A 22242-nucleotide genomic window follows, 5' to 3' on the forward strand; every position below is an offset into this window, starting at 1 on the left:
GGAACTTGAGTTTCCAGGAACACTCAGTTTGTTGCTATTAAGGAAGTTAAGTAGAGGTCACTCATTCATTTACTTTAAAAAGTTTTGGTAACAGTGAATCAGGTCAAGATGAACCACTGGTTTAGGATCATTAATGGAAACATAAACCACCTAACTATCAGTATTAGAAGCAGGTTGATTTAATGTAAGAAAGATTTGTCAGGAAACAAAATTGCGAAAAGATGGGCACTGTAGCACAAGCAACAGAATAAAAGGAAAAAATGGTTACCCTCAAAAAAAATCTAGAAAGACATTTTTGTCTGAAACATTTATAAATTTCATCTCATGTATTAATGTCCATTAAAAGTTAAATAGATACAGTAAGTAGGAATGAAAAAATGTTCTATTTTTAAGGACAATAAAAATATTAAAGGAAAACACTGCCAAATTGTAGAAAAAGAAGACTGAAACTTCTTAGTATTCCTAAAATTAAGAGTAGACATGTTCTTGAGGGAAGATGAGATGTTTCTGGTATGATGACATGATTTTATTTGTGGGATGAACTAATTTAGGCTGTTGCAAATAACAGAAACTTTCTCAATTCTTCTTTTAATCCTAAAGAGTTATGTGGATAAACCTGGAAGAAAATTGTAACTCTGTAAAGTCTTTATAAAGAAGTAATTTAGATTGAGTTTTCAATCCAACTAGAATCACACAATTTTAGGGCTAAGGTTGCCTTTTAAAGAGAGAGTTCATAAAGAATTGATCCCAAGTGATTAAATAAAACTGGTTAATTTGCTAATTCTTATGGCATTTTCTCTTTGAATAAATACCTATAGAGTAAAACCTACCCTCACTCTTTTAATCTGAAGTTAAAAGAAGACAGAATTAACAGGCCAAGAGAAATTTTAAATAACCTGGGTCGTTAGTCGTCTGAATGTTCGTGTACACACACGTACAAACTCGTTCGTACATTTTTTAAACTGAATAACAGGTGCTTCAAATGGAATAAAGATGTCTAAATTAATCTCTCCTTTAAAGAGATCTTAGTAAAAGAATGAGGAAAATGTTGGGGAACATCATCCGGTCATTTAACATATCCATCAAGTGTGAAAATTTGTCCTGCTCTCTTATCCTATCAATCTAATCCACCTAGCATATTTCTCCAACCCAGCTGATGTATTATTACATGCCTTTCCCAAGATTTGCATCAAGTTAATGTCTCGTGTAGTTATAATTGAAACAACAATTTTAAAGGCAGCCTTAATTGTAGACTAATAACATTGTAGTCTGTTATTCCATCAATAAAGGAACTGGAATGCATTGTTTTCTAAGGTGCAAAGCAACAATAGTGCAAAACATTTAAGAAAACGCAGTCAGGATGAATAATGTTAAATCGGTATGTTTATTTCTACAAAGTCTTCAGGCTCCACATTTAAGAAAGAAAAAAAAAGAGTAGATCAAATTCAAAATTTACTCCATAAGTATTTTCAGATATCAAAGAAAATTTAATCTATGGTAAATTCTTATGTGAGCATTTGATTCTGTAAGCCTCATTTAGTATGTATACTAAAATAAATTTTATAATGATATTTGTTATAAATTTGATTTGCCTTCCACTATAGCAAGTTCGATTTTTACTCTTCTTCCTCCTTGTCCTATGCTGCCAAGGAAAAGGAGGAAGTGGAAGGGAGAAGAAAAGGGAGAGAAAACATTAAATATATATATATGGTAAGGATTTATGTGGTGAAAAAAATGATCTGCTCTCCGTTTTTAATCTTCTATTTCTACACACACCACTACATCAGTGCTTCCCATAATTGTTGGAACGATCTCTCAATAGACTAATATAAATATATTGTAATTTTAGTAAGTCATTGTCAGACTGCCCCAAATTAACAATTTATAAAATATACTTTAGAACTATGCTTCTGGTTATGCTAGTAGCTGTGAAAATGGATTCCTATCAGATTGTCAGTCTTGGTCAGTACTTACTTGGCCTACAACATTCCCTAATTACCAGACTTTTCTTTAAATAATAGCCTGATAGGTTTTGACTCCATCAGTATCATTTATCTGTACTAACACTAGAAAGAGGACACACAAATGTAATATCTCAACATCTCTTAATATTGCCCCCAAATTACTATCAGTGTGGCATTACTTCCTGAAGGGACTATTGCATTTTTTTCACTCTGTGAACCAGTGGAGGCCAGCAGCTTAACATTTTTGATCAAATAGAAATTCTAAGCCTTTAAAATGCTCATAATCAGCAAAATTGCTATTAACAGTGATAAAACTTTCTTCTGATTCTAGTTCTATTAGTAACTAGTGGTGTGATTTTGGGCAAGTCACTAAACCCAGCCTTACATCTCTGGAATACGGTTTCTGAGTCATACCATTTCTAGGAGAGAAAATTTTTAAAACACTTTATTCTAAAAATGCTCTGACTTATAAATTATAGTACTCCATGCTCTGGAGTAAGAAATTCATCTATTTCAACATTCTGTTATTACAACAGAGCTTAAAAATCCACATTATGAATGTTCTGGTCATAATTGTGAAATAAAATTCCAAAAACAGTACCGAAGGTGGCTAAATTTAAATGGTCAGAACACACAGCTTATTAAGCCTTGCGCATATTTATGATATGGATTTAGATATATTTTTACAATTCTGTTTAACACAGGACTGTGTCAGTCTTACAAAAATTATAAACTTTAAAAACTATTGGTACCCTCATCAAATTACAAAGAAACCAAGTGACTTGCAAAGGGCCATACTGGGGATTACGGAATGGCATCTTATTTACAATGAGAAGTTACTGTAACAATTTTATTATCTCAGGTTTGCAATAATTAAAACCATCTAAAATGCAGATAACCTGGTATCATCACCTAAAACTGTATTCAAAGCTGGCATACTTAGACTGAACGTAAAATACAATGAACAGTTTTAAATCACTGAATTGAATAATCACACTCCAGATAGGCATAGATAGAGAAGATCACATTAGAAATGCGCTGCTCATAATTACAGTTAACGAAGGCAAAGACTCCTCTTTGGAACATCTCACTGATGTTTCTGTGTCTTCACTGAAGCTGAGACCAGCTTACTCAAATCTCATGTAGAACAAGATACCTAAACCCTGATTGGGTTATCCAATGCAGGGTAAAGAAATTAAGTGTACTTGACCCAATTAGATAAAATGGGATAAACTTTATTGTCAAAGACGTCTAAACATGATTGATACGTGAATGAAATAATTTTGACATGTTTGCTTCTGTCACTTATATTTACACCTTATAAAATATGTTGGATCCTCAAGATACAGCTTTCAAGAGAATGATGAATTTCTCCCCAGAAAAACTGACTTCTAATCTAAGAGTTGCTTTCAGATGGATGATGTTAGGTAGGGTTGGAGTCATAGCTCCACAAATTTGATTCCTTTTTTTGCTAGTCATAGCAACTGTGCATTGAGCACTTTCTATGTGTCTTGACACCATGCTGAAGTTCTCCATGCATGATTTCATTAAAGCCTCATAAATACTCTTTGAAATAAGCATTTCCAGAAAGATAAACAAATTTTGTCAAAGTTCATGCTGCTAGCAAGTGGTGGAGACAGGATATCCCTGGCAAGTTACTTTTTCCTTTTGTTATCAATACAGCTGCTTTCTTCCGCCTTTATCGATGCTTCTCATCATTGCAAATTTCCACATAAAAAAATACGGAGACTATAGAGCCCTCAGTTTTGGTTTCACCAGGCAATATCATGGTGAAATTTGACCTGAACACCAAATCATCACCTATTCTAACTTCTGCCTTTATCACACGTGCCTCTTGAGCATACAGTAAAACATTTCTCTCACCACTGCTCTCTAACTGAAATCCGCTGTACCTTTCTGCTGTGATTTTCCTGCACTTTTCCATTAAGAACATTCACAGGCACATTTTAAACAAGAAAGATTGGAGAAAATGAAACATTTCTAACATTTCTCTACAATAATTTCCATTCAGTTATAGGACGAAAATTACTGTCAGCTTGCATAGACTGAAGTTCCCCGACACAGTAAGGCCTGTGACAGAGCCACCATTTGCAAGATTCTCATGGTACAGGAGGCCACACGTCACGAATTAGGCTGAAAGTAATTTTTACTTTGGAGCTTATTTCAGTTAGGTCATCTAAGAATGAGAAATAAAATATAGTTTTTAATTGGAAGTAGGTATGAAATTATGATCTCTGACCTGGATCTGTTGCTGAAGCAAATTGATTTTGTGTTGTTGCTGCAGAAGCTGCTGCTGTTGTCTTGCAATCTGTGGAGAAATTGCACATGAAAAATTTAAAAGTATATTGTAGTCCCAGGGGGAAATTACCAATGTTCTGTTTCTCAAAGTTTGATTTGGCGCTGATTAAGATGACGAAAATAGATGTGCCTGTGCCCCTACGCGACCAGCAATTCATCCTTAAGTAGCATCAAACAAGACATTTAGTTTTCAGGAAGAGTTATGTTTCTTTTGGCCTAAAACAAATGAAGCCTAAGACACTACACCAGTGATCCAATCCAGTACGAAATGTTAGAATTTCAAAAATCCCTCTTCCTGGAAATATACTAAGAAGGTACTGCTTCTGACATTTTCAGCCCTTTTCTATGAAAGAGAGTTTTGCATAAACAGGGGGTTGTTGTGACTAAGGTGCTCAGAGAAGCACCAAGTATTCTAAGATGCTGTATTCCTTAGTGAAGTTTTGGGGTTTTTGTTTGTTTGTTTGGTAAATACTGTCCTCATTTCTGCTTCCATAAACCCCTAAACTGCCAACTCCTCAACACACTCAATTCTGGTTTCTGCCCGCACTCTACTAAGTAATTCTTAATGAAGTTATCAGTCACTTCCATTTTTTAAATTCTGACACGGTATTTAGTTCTCACCATTTGACCTTTCATCAGAATTCAACACTCAAGTGCTTGCCCTTGATCCTGAACTGTCTTCCTTGGCTTCTATGACATCACAATTTCTTGCTTTTGCTCCTCCCTCTGAGTCTATTCCTTCTCAGCCACTTTCAATGGCTCTGTCCAGCCATTCAATGTTGTAGTTCTGTAAAGATCAATTTTAGACTCGATTCTTTTCCCTCTATACCTACTTTCATATGTATGTCAAGTGTTTATACATTTGTTTCTCTAGCCTAGACTTTTGCTTTAAGCTTCAGACTCATTTATCCAATGACATTCTCAAAGGTTCTTCAAATTTAACCGGTTCAAAACTAAACTCAGGACTTAGCCCTCAATGTGGTCATCTTAAGTGTTTTCTAAGCCAGACTAACACAATCACCCCGTTATTTGCTCTCATAGCATTTTCTACATACTTAATACTGTATCATATGTTATGATTCTATATTTCTGGGGTTTTTTAAAATTAATATCTTTGTCTTCTAGATAGAAATCCGTAAATACAGTGATGTTAGTGATGACGTATATTTTGCTCACCACTTGCACAAAGCCTGGTACAAAAGGAGCACAGAATGAATATTTGATGAAGAATGCATGAATTAACAGATGAGAAGAAAATTTTAAACACTTCATTTACATGATATAGGGTAGGAAGGCTTCTCATGAGAATGTAACTTATAACCTCAAGAAACTTATCACTCTTTTATAAACAAGCTCTAATTCTTATTCTCGTCATGCTCTAATCACTATTATTTCCATTACAAAAGTATATCCCTTAACCTTTGTATCAGAAAGCTAAAAATTCAGGAAAAAATTGACACATGCAGAGTCCATTACTATGAAGGAAAGTAAAGAAACTATGTGATGAGGATGAGTATACAAGGCTGCACAATGAATTTTTTATTTCCCTTATGGACATTGGTACAATTATGGTTATTTTAATGCTGTCATTTATCTTAGGAATATGTTTTTAAAAATTTCCTTCTTTTCCTGAAGAAAGGTAGGAAAGGAGATAACAGAAAAAGGAATATCACTCTTTTCCTTAAGTCTTGTTCTTTCCTCCCACATATCAATATTTCAGCTGATATTTAAATCCTTTTATCAGCACCTTAAGAATTTATCAAGAAAGTGACCACTTCCTACCCCTCCACACTTCCTCCTGCTCCGGGCCTCTGTTACCTCTTCCCTGGATTGTTGTTAATAGCCTCCTATTTGCTCTTTCTGCTTCTGCCCTCACTCCCTCCCTACAGCCTATTATAAACCAGCATCTGGAGAGATCCTTTTAAACATGAGTTGTGTCATGTTATTCATCTTTTCAAAACCCTCTGTCTCGCTCAGAGTAAAAGCCAGTGTCCTACAATGCCTGCAAGCCTCTATATGATTTGGCCTCCTGCTACCTCTGTGATTTCATCTCCTCTTCCCTTTGTCACTCCACTCTTCCCACACTCTTCTCCTAATTGCCTCTTGAACTCACGGAGGATGCTCCTACCTCCCAAGGATACTCCTGCCTCTGGGCCTCTGCACATACTTTCCCCTCCGCCTGGAACACTCTTTTCCTAGATAACAGCACTGCTCACTCCCTCATCTCCTACAAGTCGCTGCTCAAATGTTACCCTGTCAATGAGGTCTTCCCTGAGCACCCATTTTGAAAGGGCCTATCTCTCTACCTGGCATTCTTTGCTTTATTTTTCCCCATAATCTTTATGAACATATAATATATTTTACTTGTCTATATATTTTCTATCTCTTCCCAACTAGAATTCAAGATATGCGGGATTTGGGGGCTCTAGAAACCTGACCTGTAGCTATCAGGAAGGATCTTCTCTCAGGCCATGTAGACATTTTTGCATGGCATCTCTCCAGTACAGGGGAGAAATTCTGGAGGAAGCTAAGGATTCCTAAAGTTCCAAGGAGAATGTTAGAGAAAGTAAAAAATTCTAGAATCCTATGATAATATATGGGGATGGGTCAGAACATGAAAGAGGAAGAAAGGAACCTTGCTCTCCATTAGAGATGCTCAGATTTTTTAGGACAAGTGTACTCTCACACCTACCAAAGTAAGGATTCTCTACAAAGAAATATCTCCATCTGTGCTACAGTTTCAGAGGCTTCTAGGATTTTCTAGAATTCAGAAATTCTGAAGGTACTCAGAGTTATGAACAAGAAAAGAGTGCTTCTGCCCTCACCCCCTAGACTTTTATAAGCAAGTTTTTTTGCTTCTATAAGTAAGCATTTTGAACTGTTTTATCATATGGGTAAAGCCAGAGAAATATAGGCCATATCCAATAACAAGCCAAATATATCGCTAAGGAAACTGATGAGGCATTTCATTAAAAATAAAACTACCATCTTTCAAGCAGAGAAGAACCACCAAGTAGAGAAGAGTAAAATGAAAGAAAGGAGGTCTCCTCAAATGTAATCTGAGTATTTTCTTCACCTCTTTCAACTCTGCTAGTTTACACTTTGAGAGCTGTTTAGAAGGTTTGCAGTATTTGTGTGGACACACAAATATTCTTGACTAAATAATGGCCCTCTTCCACTTAGGATGGTGAGTGGACTGAGCCCAGAACATGGGATGGTAAAGGGAGTTAGGCCTGGAAAAGATATGCCATCTTTATATGTAAGCTCACCCTATGACACCTTCTATCTTCCCATTACTACCAATTTTTTTTTAAGTAATAGTTCTTACGCGTTGCCTCCATTTTTCCACTACATATCAATTCTTCTACATGTCAATTGCTATTGTCTGATCTATGCTAGGAAAAGTTCCATAGAAGCCACATGCTTAAAAGCCAACAATGAGAATCTAAGTGACAGATCTAGTAGTTTTTTGCTTCTGGACAAGTTCATTTTCCTTTCTCCACCAGTTGTATGTCAGCATCTCCCAAGGATCTACCCTTAGTTCCTTTCCATTTCCTCATGATATCAGCACAACTCTAACTTAAGGCCTGTAAACCTACCATTCCTCTGCATGAAACTCTGTGGCCCCAAATGTTAATGTGGTAGCCTCTTGTATGTCATTCAGATCTGAGTTTAATTGCCAGATTCAACTACCTAATCTAAGAAACACTGCCTGCCATACCAATCAATATTTATCAAGTTACTCTTCTTATACTTCTTTGAATTATTTATCACTATCTGAAATTATTTTGTAAATTTCTCTTTTCCTTTGTTAATTGTCTCTCTCTTTCCACTAGAATTTGTCTTTCTGGTTAATTGAGGTAGCCTCAGTAGTTAGCACAGTGCGTGACACACAAGAAGCTCTTGATTACTGTTTGTTGAATAAATGAATGGAACTCATCTATTCCAGTGGTTCAAATGACCGTCTCCATGTAGATAATCTAAGCAATTTAGCTCAGCTCTCTTTTCCAAATATTGATTGGAATTCTACCTGTCTTTCACATACCTCCAGATGGACCACCTGGCAACAGCTCTAATTCAACATAATAAAACCACCTGCTTTTCCAAATTTGCCCTCCTCCTCACTCGCCCTGTTACCCAGGCTCAACACCTTTTGCCCACTCAAAAAATTCAACTAACCATAACTCTTCCATCTTTGTATTCCTTTCTTCTCTTTTTCCATGGTCATCACACTATCTAGTTTAGATTCTCACTCCTTCATATTTAAATTATTATAATAGCCTCCTAACCAAACTTCCTGCCCCATAATTGGAAATTTACTTCACTGTTGAATCCTACCCAGTCTTCAAAGCTCATACCAAGCGCTCATTTAATGAAAGCTTTCATAATGTCCTTGACTTGAAATGTTCTCTTGACTCTCTGTGCTTCTTTTTTGGTATTTCTCTCATGACCTATCAAAATTTCACCTTGATTATAATTACTTCCATGGTACATACCACTAAAGCAGTTGATAAACTTCTTTAGATCAGACTTTTTTGTCTGTTTTGGTGTTTTGCCTTTTTATTTACCTATGTGCTGCAGGTGGGGAAAGGCTTCTATTGATCTTTGTGCCCCTTGGAGAGTGACCTATAAAATAGCAGGCAAAACAATGCCTGAGGAATTTGACTGTGTTTCTAGTTCTTACTCACCTGTTCTTGCTGCTGCTTGGCCAGCTCCATCTGCTGACGCTGTTTCTCAATCTGAGATGCAGCCAGTTTCTTCTGCTCATCATGGGCAGCCAACAGCTGCTCTCGTAGACTGGTCAGCTGATTGATCATACCCATGAGCTGCCTCTCCTTCTCAGCTAGGCTTTCAGGAGTCCCTGAAAATAATACGGCAAGAAAACATACAAGAAAAGAGAAAGGAGAAGAGTGATTTTTCAATGGCAATGACTCCGTTGTATACAGAAGTATTCCACATATAAGGTTCAACACACAAACAAACATATACCTCCATTCTTTTAGATTTTAACTCAACAGTAAAAAGTGATGCCTATTTACCCATTACAAAGTATCGGAATGAACAAACATTTTGATTGCTTTTTATTCATGACAAATAATAATCTATAGCTTTTTTCCCTTTTATTTTATGAGTAAATAAAAAATTGTTTGCTGAGCATCCACTATTTCTATTGTTCTATGCTTGGGCCTGATGGAAATAAAAAGAAGTCTACAGCATAGTTCCTGGGGCTAAGTAGTTTTTTATCAAAGTTAAGAGACAAAACAAAAACATTAAAATTTAATAACCATAATTATTAAGAGATCAAGATAGTATTATCAGTGATATAATTCTCCTTTTCTTAAGAAAGAGTCTTGAAGAATCAGAACTAATTCTGCATTAAAAAGGGGAAAATAACTATTAGTCAATCAAGTTTTAGACTGTTTGTTTATATGCCACCCAGAGGCTGTCTTCAAAAATAGAATGTAGCTGGTACAGAAAACACGCAAGTTTGAGAATACAAGTTTAGGCTATCATGAAATAATGAAATGTGGTTAGAAAACTAACAGGGCATATTGTGACCACCCAACATTATAAAAATTCAAGAGTTGGAGGAGTCATGGCAGTCATTTAAAATAAATAGCATGAACAAGATATTTAAAACATGCCAGTGAGTCTTCTTAGCCAAGTTAAAATATTTATTTGATACATCAGAAATGTGAGCAGTTCATTGAAACAGAAACAATATCACTTTTAATTGTTCTTTTAAAATTCACCAGATAGATAAGACCCCTATGGTAAAGAACTAGCAGTAGGAGAGAACATACTTTGTAATTACAATTTTCACTTCAAACATAAGATGTTAAGCACTATTTTCATAATGCATTTGCCACCTGCATATGTAGTTTGATAGAATGATATGTTATAACTCAGTCACCTTTCCCCATCCCACTGCATTCCTCCCTACCAATTTATGCTGAAAAAGCATATGCTTTTTTAGGAAGTAGTAGCTATAGTTAGTGGCTTATAATTTTCAGGTGCCCATTTGGAATAGAAATAAAGTTTCTAATGTAATTTACATAGGCTAGAGAACAAACACCCAGAAACGAAATTATGAGTGAATACAAGGCAGGAATCATGCCTTATATTCCTTCTTATTATCAACAGCTAGCCTTATTCAGGGCAGGGGCTCAATAAATTGTTGCCAATAATTTATTATGCCTCAGATATTTGGATTCCGTCAAACAGAAGAACATTTACTGTAAGAATAATAACTGTCTATTATGATTAGAATTCTAATATTAAATAATCTATACTGGGAAGATGTTTTATGAAAATATTCAAATGATGGTAAACTGTGCATCTTCATACATCATCAGTAGAGGAGTAAACTGTTATCGCATTTCTAGGAATACACACTCGGAAAAGTAACACATGTCATGTCTTGTAATCCTCATAACCTCCAAGGGAGTAATTTCAATTCTAAAAATCTAGCCCAAGAAAATTGCAGGAAATGAAGATGAGCATTAATAAATAATTAAATAAAATACTAGCAATAACCTAAATGTCAAATGAGAATAATCAAATAATTATGGGAGAGTCATATGGTACAGTAGTTTGCATCCATGAAAAAGTATTTTTTAAGACTATTTATTGATAATGTGAGCTTATTTATGGTATAAAGCTAGGTAAAAAGTTGGATAGAAATAAAACACTTGTATAAACACCACAATGCATGCACATATCTATATTTCTAGAAAAAAAGACTGGAATAAAATTTGTCTATATATTAATAGTAGCTATATCTAGGTAGTAAGATTATAGGTCATTTTAATGTTTTCTTCATATTTTTATATTTAGAAAATTTTCTACAATGAATTATTACTATTATTACTTACATACTCATAAAAATATATTTCATGTAAATATGTGGAAGTATAATTTCTAAAAGCTTAAGGTGGCATTTCCCATTTTAATAACTGATATAACACCAATGTATAAAGAAATATACTTATTTGATGATGAGTATAAACAAATATCATTTTGGCATTTAGTATATGAAAGATTAACAGAATCCTTTTGTCTTCACTTAGTCACATAGACATAAACAGATTTACATGAAATTTAACACAAATCTAATTTTACAGTCCATATTCAATTCAAACTTTCTGAACCTTTAGCCCACTTCCCCTCATCTTGACCTTCTCACATGACTTCTCAGACACAACTCTGTTTCAACTCCTACTTAGCTAACCTTTCTTCTCAATCTTTTCCACTGGTTCTTCCTCTTCTGCCCACTCACAAATGCTCATATTTTCCCCAGTCCCATCCTTTGCCTTTTTCTGGCCTTGAGCTAACTAACATGATTCAATTCCTAAATTCTGTATTTTTTCTAAGACATATACTTTACATATTATAAACTCTCTGAGTTTTACAATAGATGCTGTCTCAGAGTCAATGAAATATTAAGGTACATGCCAACCCTAAGCTTGTCCTCCAGCCCTCATAACTTATTTCTAGATGTAGGATAGACATCCCTGAGTGTAGATCTCAGTATAAAAATTTAACACGTATAAGGCGGAACTCTCCATTTTCCTCCAATTTTAAAGCATAATCACTCAATCAACTTTCTAAGCTAGAAATATTAATCATTCTCAATTCTCTTCTCAAATACCCATTCCTGTATCTATTATATCAACAAACAATGATAATATTTCCTCAAAACAGCTTTGTTTTGTTTTTTCTAATGTAATTAAATTTTTTTCAATATTATGGTCACATGAATAAGTAATCAGTAATTATAAAATGGTATAGAGTGAAATATCTCCTCTCAACACTGTCCTTCAAAGGAACTCACCATTATTATTTTCCTGTATATCCTACTTTTGTTAATAAAGATTTAAGCATATACCAGAATATTTCTGTATTAGTTTACCAGAGCTGCTGCAACAAAATACCAGAGATTGGGTGGCTTTAACAACAGAAATTTAAATTTATTGGCTAGAAGTCCAAGATCAAGGTGTCAGCAGGGTTGGTTTCTTCTGAGGGCTGTGAGGGAAGGATCTATTCTAGACCTTTCTCCTTGGCTTGTAAATGGCCATCTTTTCTCTGTGTCTTCATATCATCTCTCTATACACGTTTGTGTCTACATTTTCTTTTCTTATAAGGACACTGGTCATATTAGGTTAGGGTCCACCCTAAAGACCTCATTTTAACTTAATTAACTCTGTAGAGATCCTATCTTCAAGCACAGTCACATTCTGAGGTACGAGGGATTAGAAATTCAACATACGAGTTTTGGGTGGACACAATTCAACCCATAACAATTTCTTTTGCATAAATGACAACATAACATAGATACTGCTGTACAGTACCTAGGGAGAGCTCTTGTTCCAGCTTCCCTTCCCCACCTTCACTGCCATTCTTATCATCTTTTGCAAAACTTGTTGTAGCAAACTTCAATAGAATTTGCTGACATTAACTCTTCCCTCTACACATCTATCCTCTAAGCTGGTACCAAAATTATCCTCCTAGAAAACAAATCTAGTCATATAACTTCCTCTGTTTAAACACTTCTACTTCTTCCCCATTGTCTTCAGAATAAAATGTCAACACATTCTTAAGAATGAATGAGGTCTTTTCAAACATGACCCATTTTTCCCACTTCCATTGTGCATCCTAAATTCTAGCCACACTGAATTTTTTACCATCCCCCTCAAATGCCACCCTTCACAAGTGCCTGGCCCAGGTCATTTCCTCCCCAAACACCCATTCCTCATGTTCCAGCTAAAGTGTCTTGTTCTTGATGACTCTTTTCCTAATTCCCACTGATAACAGTTGATGTTTTCTTTGGGAATCCATACAATATACATCTTTATTATAGTACTTAATCATTATATTGAATTATTCTTATTTTCACATTTGTCTCCTAAGTCAGCAGAGATAGCTGTGACAGCAACACTTGTAAATTACCAACTTTGATATTCACATCACCTACTATAGGACCTGGCATATAGCAAATCATCTAAAACTGTTTAATGAATGATTTAAAGAATAAAGCCCCTTCCCTTTAAACGACGCTGAAGTTTAGGCATGCGATATAGCCAAGAGAAATGAGATGTTTTATCTTATATGACTTGCATAGCAGTCCTGGGTTTAGCTTAGGAGAGTTGAGCCAAGGAACCTAAGCTTTTGCAAAAGAAATTTTCCTCATTTTTATAAAAGTCCTAAACTAAGTTGAAGGACCAAGCCCTAGGGGCCATCTCTAAATTATCATGTTCTTCATAATTATCTCCCAGTGGTTGAGGAGGGTCTACAAACATTGAAGAAACTGGTAATAGTCACAAAACATCCAAGACTTAAAAAAAAAAGGAAATTAATTCGATCATTGGAAAATCAGAGCCCCACCAAATAAAAGGAGCAGCTACTGTTTCTTCACTTAGATTCAGATTCTTAAGATTCATACAAGTATATAACACCACGCGGACATGGTCGTGTATGTATGGTCTAGCTCCATCAGATTCAGATAGCTAATGGTAGAGTCCATGTGTGTGTGTGTGTGTCATTGATAGGAATTAATTTTCATGTTTCAGTTATTTTCACTCTTGTATGTTTTACTCTATGCTAGTCCTGCTTCGATCCCCTTAGACTGAAGGATTACTTAAGTAAAAGACAGAAATAGTCTATCTTTCAGTTCTTCCTACTGTCTAATAACTACAGGCATGGTTATCATTTGAGTGATTCTTATAGTTTTGTAGGTTCCACAGAAGATGTGTAGGTCAGAACATTCCTTAATGTAATGTGACAGAAGTCATGAAGGAAGGGAACCAGCTTCAGTGATCCCCATCTCAGTAAGAGATATCACCATGCACACATTGCTTAGATTCTTTTGTCTACCTGATCTTCCATATCCAATTCTTTGGGAATCCTATCAACTCTAGGACACATTATAAATTAGTCCATGTATTTTTGTTTCCACTAATACCTCTTAATCCAGGCTACTACCATCTCTTGATTTGACTGCTACAATAGTTTCCAACCATTCTACCTGTTTCCACCTCTTTTCCTACAAATACCCATTCTCCAAACAGAAGTTCAGGGTGATCCATTTAGAAAGGTCTATCAGATCATGTCACATGCCTGTATAAAACCATTCCATAGCTTTATATTGCACATAGAGTAAAATCCAAACCCCCTACCCTTACAAAGCCCTGAATGACCAGGCCCTTGCTGCTGCTGCTTCTCCTCCTACTTTCTCTTTTGCCAAAATGCTTCAGTCACGTGGCCTTCTTTGAGTTCCTCTAATACCAATATGCAAACTTTCTCCTAGCTTAAAGTCTTGGCAATCCAAATATTCACCTCTGGAAAACTTTTACCCTACATCAGTGTTTCTCAATCTTGGCACTGTTGACATTTGGGGGCAGACAATTCTTTTTCTGAGGAGCTGTGCCATGTAGATGCTGGTAGCACTCCTTGCCAAGTTATATCACTCAAAAATGTCTCCAGACATTGCCAGATTTCCTATGGTAGAGAACCACTTCAAATGACCAGCTTTCTTCTTTCATTCATTCAGCATATACCCACAGAGTTCCTCCTATGTGCTTCACATTAGTCTAGGTGTTGGGGATACTACAGTCTACAAGCTAGACAAGACTGTCTGCTTCAGAGCTTACATTTAAATGGAAGAGATAATAAATAAATAACCAACCAACTCAGATACATTCAGACTGTAGTAACTTAAATGCCAACTCCTCAGAGTGCTTTCTCTGAACAGCAAATTCATAGAAGCCATCATCTCACTTTCTACAACATCACTCAATTTTTACCCTGTTCATAGTAATTAGCACCATATGCTGTATTGTTATTGACATAGTAATTTATTTATTGAAAATCCCAGTAGAGAATAAGCTTCATGACAGCACAATACTAGCTTGTTTTGTTCAATACTGGATCACCAGCATCTATAGAGTAATGCCCAGCACATAGTAGACACCCAATAACCACTCGTTAAATGAATAAAATAAACAAACTTTGTAAGAATAGAGAAAAGTCCTTGATTGACTGATAACATACAATTCTATGCACAAGGATAACCCTCATCACGATTAATTAAATTAAGGGTGGTCTCAAATACATTTGAAATAACAAGAAAAAAATCTATAGAAACTGCCATTTCCCAATAATGTTTTATTCCACTCAAAAGAAATAGATACATGGCTTGAAATTAAATAATCAAAATCAAAGTAAATTATTGGGAGTTATTATCCAAATAAGGAAAGGTATAAGGAAGGAAGAATCACTCAAGAAAGGAAAAGTCCTAGAATTTTGAGGCTAAAAGCAAACTAGAGATTATATTTCTTCCCTCAGAAAAATTACTATACATTTACTTCTTTGTTTCAAAGCAACAGTCAATCTTTGCCAGGATTTTTTTTCTTTTATTGTTGGTGTTTTTAGACTATTATTCGTGTTCTAATTTGGATAGGACTTTGTTTTACTTTTTTTTAATGGAAATGTGGCTTTCAACTGGTATTCCACTTGAAGGACCTAACGTTGTAGCGTTGTCTTTAAAAATTCTGCCTAATGAAAGAGCCTTTACTAGACTGTAAGCTCCAGAGGGGCAGAAATTTTATATTCACTACCATTCTATCTGCAGAACATAGCACATGGCAAGACAGATAGCAGTACTTGTTCAACAACTGAAAACATAATGAATAAAAACTAACAAGTCTTTCTAAATTTACAACTAAAGCTTCTTTCAACAGCTGTCTTAACAAGAGAGAAAAGGCAGAGCCCCTCATAAAGAGGTATGAATGATATTGTTCCAGTTCCTCAAAGAAGCGTTTGTTAAGTCATCCAACTTACAAACATCTGTGAACTGTTTTTTCTTTCATTAAGAACAGATTTAATCAAACTTTGATAAAATTTAGCTACATATCCTTTACTGCAATACAGATACCTTTATAAGTTGGAATCAGTTGAAATTATATATGGCATACTATCATTTATTACATGACAGTATAAATTAATTGATATTCTATTGTACATTGCTAATACTATAAATATTCTTCTTCTTGATTTCCATAATTTATTTTGAAAGAACCGTGTTTTTCTTTTCGCTTCAATATATTAAAAGGTGATCTTTACCTTGGACTTAAATATATCTACTATAGAAAGCTTTCATTCTTAAGGGCGACTACCACTAGCGTGAAACTGAACATTTGACAAGTAGCTATGGTCTTTACCATTGTTATCTCAAGGCTGGATGCCTTGTCTCTGGGACGTTATGAACAAGATATGTGCATTATCATTACTGTAGTGAAAGGAAGGATTGTTCCTGTTACCTTTAAAAAGTATGGTTCTATACAATTCTTAATACAATTCTTATTACAAATGTTTACCATTTAATGGAGATTATAATTTTAAAACCTTTTTCCAAGATTATTCCATCTACTTACTTGGATATTGTATTTAAAAGGCAAAAAGCAGTTTTTTAAAAAAATATCATTAAATTTGCTGCATTTACAGACTGAAATGTAGTCAATAACAGTTATCTCAAAACATGGCATTTTTTATTTGTCATTCATTCATCAAATATGTACTGGGTTACAAACTTGGGGCCAACAGTGAGCGAGGTGGTCTGCAAGGGAAAGGTAAATATGTGGTAGGCTAACAATACAAAATACTCTGTGTGTGCTAGGGAAAGATCTAAGCAGAGAATGTAAAGGGTGCATCTCAGAGGGGCTCTTCATCCAGCTGTGGAGGGTTTGGAAATGTTTGGAAGTTTTAAAGGATTTTAGAGATCATCCATTCCAACTTTACCGAAGACAGACTACCAAGCATCATATAAAGAGCACACGCTTTGAAGACAGGCAGAATTAGGTTCACGTCTTAACTCTACCACAACTAAAGTATGTGGTTTTGGATAATTATCTGTCTCTCTCTGAGTCTCAATTTCTTCCTACGTAAAATAGGAATAAAATCACTTAGTAACAATGTTTTGTAAGAATGTTTACAAAGTTCTTGACACAAATGGTCATGTAATAAATAGTAAACTGCAACTGCTTTTAAATGAGCAGATGAGGAAATAAACCAAAAGAGGTAACCTGATTTCCACAAGAGCTTGGAAAAATCAGGGCAACATGACCCCAAATCTTTTTGACTATACTATGCTTCCCTAGTAAAAGAATTTTAATTTAAAAGAGAAAAGGTTTCAGGTTAATTCTATTATCCAATGATCCAGACAGTGTAAGCTTTGGAGTCCATATCTATAAGAAAAAAAATGTTTTTATAATTATTTTAGTTCTGGAATCTTCACATCCCTTGCACAAATGAATACTTGTTAAGTGAAGGAATGTATTTTTAAATGAGAAAAATGTTGAAGAGCGCATATTTTTGTTTTCAAATAAAAAACCCTGATTAAATATGTAACTATCTGTTTAAAAGCTGCATTATCAAGAACCTGCTTTAAAAGGTATGTAAAACTTCTTACTTGGTGAACTGGATGATCAACATACAAATTAATGAGATCCAGTGTTTGATTTTCTCTTCCCATCACTTGCCATGTTTATACACTGGCATAAAGACTGGCATTCTGAGACAGAGCAAGTCACTGATTTGCAGAAAAGGTAAGGCCACTTTTTACTTTTAAAGACATTGCCAAACTTATTTTTTAAATGTAAATTCTGTGCACCAATAATCGTTCTTACAAGGTAGCTTTTACAAAAAACTGAAAACATTACCCATAAGTGACTGCGAGGAACTATAAAACAAGTTTAGTAGATTAAAAACATTAAATATTTATTTATAAGTAAATGATTATATGTTATGTACCTTTCTTATGGCTAACTCTCGTACCGAACAAATTCCAGATCCAAGAGTTCTCTCAGAAAACAATCAACATTTCCAACCCCTTTGTAAAAACGTGCAGATGTATATTTTTTAGGTTAATGTACAAATGAAGTAGTCACAAGATTACTATTAGCAAACCACGCGATTCTTAGACAGTTACTAGATTTTAAAAGAAAGAGTTTAAAACAGCTTTCAAAGTGATACAAATCTTTACATATCTAAATGCTGAGATTTTAGTTTCCATGTTTTAAACTTAACAAAATTCCGAGGATCCCTTACTAGATTTATTACCTGGGACCTGACTCTTATTCCAAGTCTGCTTGTTTTCAAATCGTCTGTTATTTAAACAGAATTCTCTCTTTCAGGCCACATACTGAATCTACATGTCTCTCTTATCTCAAAATTTCGTGTCACCTAGGAGAGGGTCTACTTTCACCCACACGTTGAATCTACGTAGCATGTCTTTAATTCACGAGTTCTGAAAGGCCATAGTATTGCTGAACGGATTATTTCCTTGAATCCATGATTGGCATTCTAGAGCTGTTTGGTATTTGCCTTTATGTCCCATCTTCTAGAAAGAACAAAATTACAGCTTTCAAAAAGAGCCAGTTTTTTATTATACCAACTGCAGCTGGCATTTTTCTTAATACCAGATACAATACTTTGCTGGCCTAAATGAATGCATTCTGAGCAGAGTGAGAAGGGTCAGGGATACTAACGGGAAAGGAACCAGGATCCAAAGAATTCTTCAAGCAAGGCAGGTGCAGAAACTGATCTAGGCTGTTCTGAGTGACCTAACCAGAAAAATCTCTTATTAAACAATGCCCTGCTTTTAGAACCTCACCAAGATGGAAATATTTGAGAGAATTCTACATGAGGATATTTTTGTTATAATTCTACAAATAAATTTAAGTCAGTAAAATACAAATTTTGCAATGACTTTATTGAAAACCAAATGATTTGTTTAGATTACTCAAAGCCTCCATGGATCCCCAGATACTGTCCTCAGGTGAAGTGCCAAGGCAATGACCTTCAGTGTAATGGAATTTCACGCTAGCTGAAACAATGTGTGACACTGTTGGCTGCCAACTGGAGGGCAGGCCCTGATTTTTCCCCTTTTCAATAACTATGAGGCTATAAAAGGTATTTCTTCACCTTTCACACAACCGTTACTCAGTGCTTCTGCTATAGATAAAGACAAAAAAACTCTGCAAACTAGCTAATTACACTATATGGCTGATTAGAGAAGAAGAGATAAATAATTTCTCGGGCAGGTAATCAGTTTATAACATATCTTGACTGTTTGCTATTGGCACAGCTTTTTAGTCTAACTGTTTCATTCTGCAAAAGAGGATCTAGTGTCCTTTTTGTGCATTTCTTTTAGAGGATTATTCCTAATGTAACTTTAAAACCTAATTACCTCACATTTCCAAAGCACCAGACCATAAAATGGTATAAATTCTAACAGGCAAAATAATCTAACATGGAAAATAATTTTATGCTCTTAGAAGTGGGTGACCTTTACTAACTCACATTGTTTCTTGAAAAATGAGATTGACTTTAAGTGAGTATGACAACTATTTATTGATAGCTAAACTACCCAGACCAAATGCTATTTATTTCTCCTATTTTTAAAAGTTTACCATTTTTACTTTTTAAATAGTAATAGTAAGAAACACTTTTTGAACTCTGCCAAACTGTAAGTTTAATCTTTGTCCAAATGCCTTGAAAGTAATTCACTCATAGCAACTTGAAGCCAGCAATTAGGAACTGAGCCCTGTCCTCACTTAGCTATTGTCTTAGATATTCAATAAGTGTGTGCACGCACACACACACACACGCATTCATTCTTCACTCACATGTTTCCTGGAACTAATTAAAAGTTAAATGGAAACTGACCAGCGTAATGGAGGCAAAAAGTTTTAATCCACAAGATTCAGTAAATACTGTAAAGACTGTACACATCCTAACATATGCACAGGTTCTATTCAAATAGATTATTCTAAATTATCATTAATAAATCATCTAATAATTGAATAAGTTCATATTTTCAGATTTAAAAAAAACACTCCCACTTATCCTTCCCTATGACCAAAAACAATGTATACATACATGAGACTAACACCTTTATTTGCCGCATAAAAAAATAGCTGCCAAACAGCAAAGCCATTGTTCTTGTCTAACTCCTGAGGTGGCATGCAAACCACATTCCTGGTCACTATGTAATCATAGTGTCTGACCCCCCAAGAACCATTAAGTCAAATTCATTTACCCCCAGAGGGCAACACGCTATTGTCTCCTCTCCACTTTCTGGCCACCTATGAACAATGGCTAGTAATTGTAACTGTCACGGGCAGTCAGCAGAAAAAGTAATCCGGCGCTATTTTCCCAGTTTTCTGCCAAACCTGATCCGAGCACCTAATAACCATGCCCCCAACAGAAGAAAGATCTGCAGTTGCTTTTAAAATACTTCAGAAAACAGCTTTTAAACAGAACCAGAGGACAATAACCAAACTTATGCTCTGAATGTGAAGCTTAAAAAACTCAAAATTAAAGACAGAAACTTCTTTTGTGACTGTACTGCAGCTTCCTGAACTAACCCCACAGGCAAGCCTGAAAGGACAGCTGAGCTTCTTTTCTCTGAGCTTATCATCACTGCTGTCGCTGCTTTTAAGTCTGACTTGTGAGGAAAATGAGGGAGGGAAAAATGTTTGTCCTCCAATGGAATGAGATCACAAGGCTTGGAACAGGCAGTCTGCTCTGCTCTACTCTCTCAGTGATTACCTAGGTCAGAAGAGAATAAAGGACCTTGGAGAATATATCCCATACCTCAGGTGCAAATGGGTTAAAATCCAACAAAATAATACAAAGGATCTCCTGCCTCAGAAAAAGAAACTTCTCTGTTCTCTTTAAACTCTGTCTTCAAGCTCTTTAAAGCATATTAATTATTATTTATTTGAATTTGATTCCATTATAGATTTTGGTTACTGACTTTGTTGATTAGATCCCATTCATTCTCTCACCACCTACCCACACCTAATCATAGACTGAATATATGTAAACTCCAAATACATGGATGGAAAGTAAAATATTCAGTTAAACATTTTCTAGAAGTTTCCAAACACTGAGATGTTAGTGTCATGTAGGCCAAACATTTGAGAAGACTGATCTATGCTTTGCCTTTCTCCAGGATACTCTGATGTAGTAGGGCCTTAAGAGAAATTGCCTCTCTCATTGGGAGAACACATGTGCATACACACATATGCAAAAAAGTTATTTACACATATATTAATACAGGTATATTAATATAAATCTGGTGATATTTTAAATATATATTCAGCCTCTATCAAAAATATACAAAGCAATATATAACTAAACATTTTAATGTGGATGAATAAGTATTTTTTCTCAAAATTAATCCTTTGGAACTCAGAATCAAAAGTGTCCTATTGGCAACAAATAGAAAACCAGATTGCCCACTATGCTCTGAGAAAACACACTCAAATTAATTGAAAGGATCATTTGATTCTATTTTTATATGATAAATTAAATCTTTTCCTCTTGTTATTACTAAAAGTTTATTAAGATATAAATACTCAGTATCATCTGAAGTCCATAATAGAATTTTTCTCTTATTTATGTGAAATTTCTTACTCGAATAAAACCAAACCAAAAATGTTGCCCTCATTAGTACAAAACAACCTTTTACTAAGTTTTCCTCATTCACCATTTCTGGTTTTAAATGTAGATTATGTACATTCACATTCCTAATATGCAAAATGCATAAAATCATCTCATAACATGCAAGTTTGGTTTTTTTTTCCCCTGAGGAAGCTTTACCTTGAGCTAACTTCTCTTGCCAATCCTCCTCTTTTTTTGGCTTGAGGAAGATTAGCCCTGAGCTAACATGTGCACCAATCCTCCTCTATTTTTTTTTATGTGGGACACCTCCACAGCATGGCTGATGAGTGGTGTAGGTCCTCGCCTGGGAGCCGAACCAGCAAACCTGGGCCACAAAAGTGGATTGTGCAGAACTTTAACCACTTGGCCACAGGGCTGTGCCTGTCATAATATGCAGTTTATAACCCTGCTGTAGATAAAATACCTACTTACAGAGAAAATCATTTCAATTTTA

At 35.1% G+C, this 22242-nt stretch overlaps 1 protein-coding gene across 48 annotated transcripts in view; it reads right to left on the reverse strand.

Annotated features, from left to right (window-relative positions):
- SOX5 (SRY-box transcription factor 5) overlaps positions 1–22242 on the reverse strand; it is a 947484-nt gene that overhangs the window by 188094 nt on the left and 737148 nt on the right. For 44 of the 48 annotated variants that reach the window (XM_070620840.1, XM_070620831.1, XM_070620821.1 and 41 more), the window contains 2 exons: positions 8972–9144; positions 4225–4293 (listed from right to left, as the gene is read on the reverse strand). In XM_070620840.1, coding sequence (XP_070476941.1) covers positions 4225–4293; positions 8972–9144 — 242 coding nt within the window. Of the gene's footprint in view, positions 1–4224; positions 4294–4904; positions 5071–6721; positions 6852–8971; positions 9145–22242 lie in introns of those variants that run through there. The other 4 variants (XM_008512799.2, XM_070620849.1, XM_070620847.1 and 1 more) reach the window with 3 other exon arrangements.

Source organism: Equus przewalskii, chromosome 5 (genome assembly GCF_037783145.1).
Source record: "Equus przewalskii isolate Varuska chromosome 5, EquPr2, whole genome shotgun sequence".
NCBI classification, from domain to species: Eukaryota; Metazoa; Chordata; class Mammalia; order Perissodactyla; family Equidae; genus Equus; species Equus przewalskii.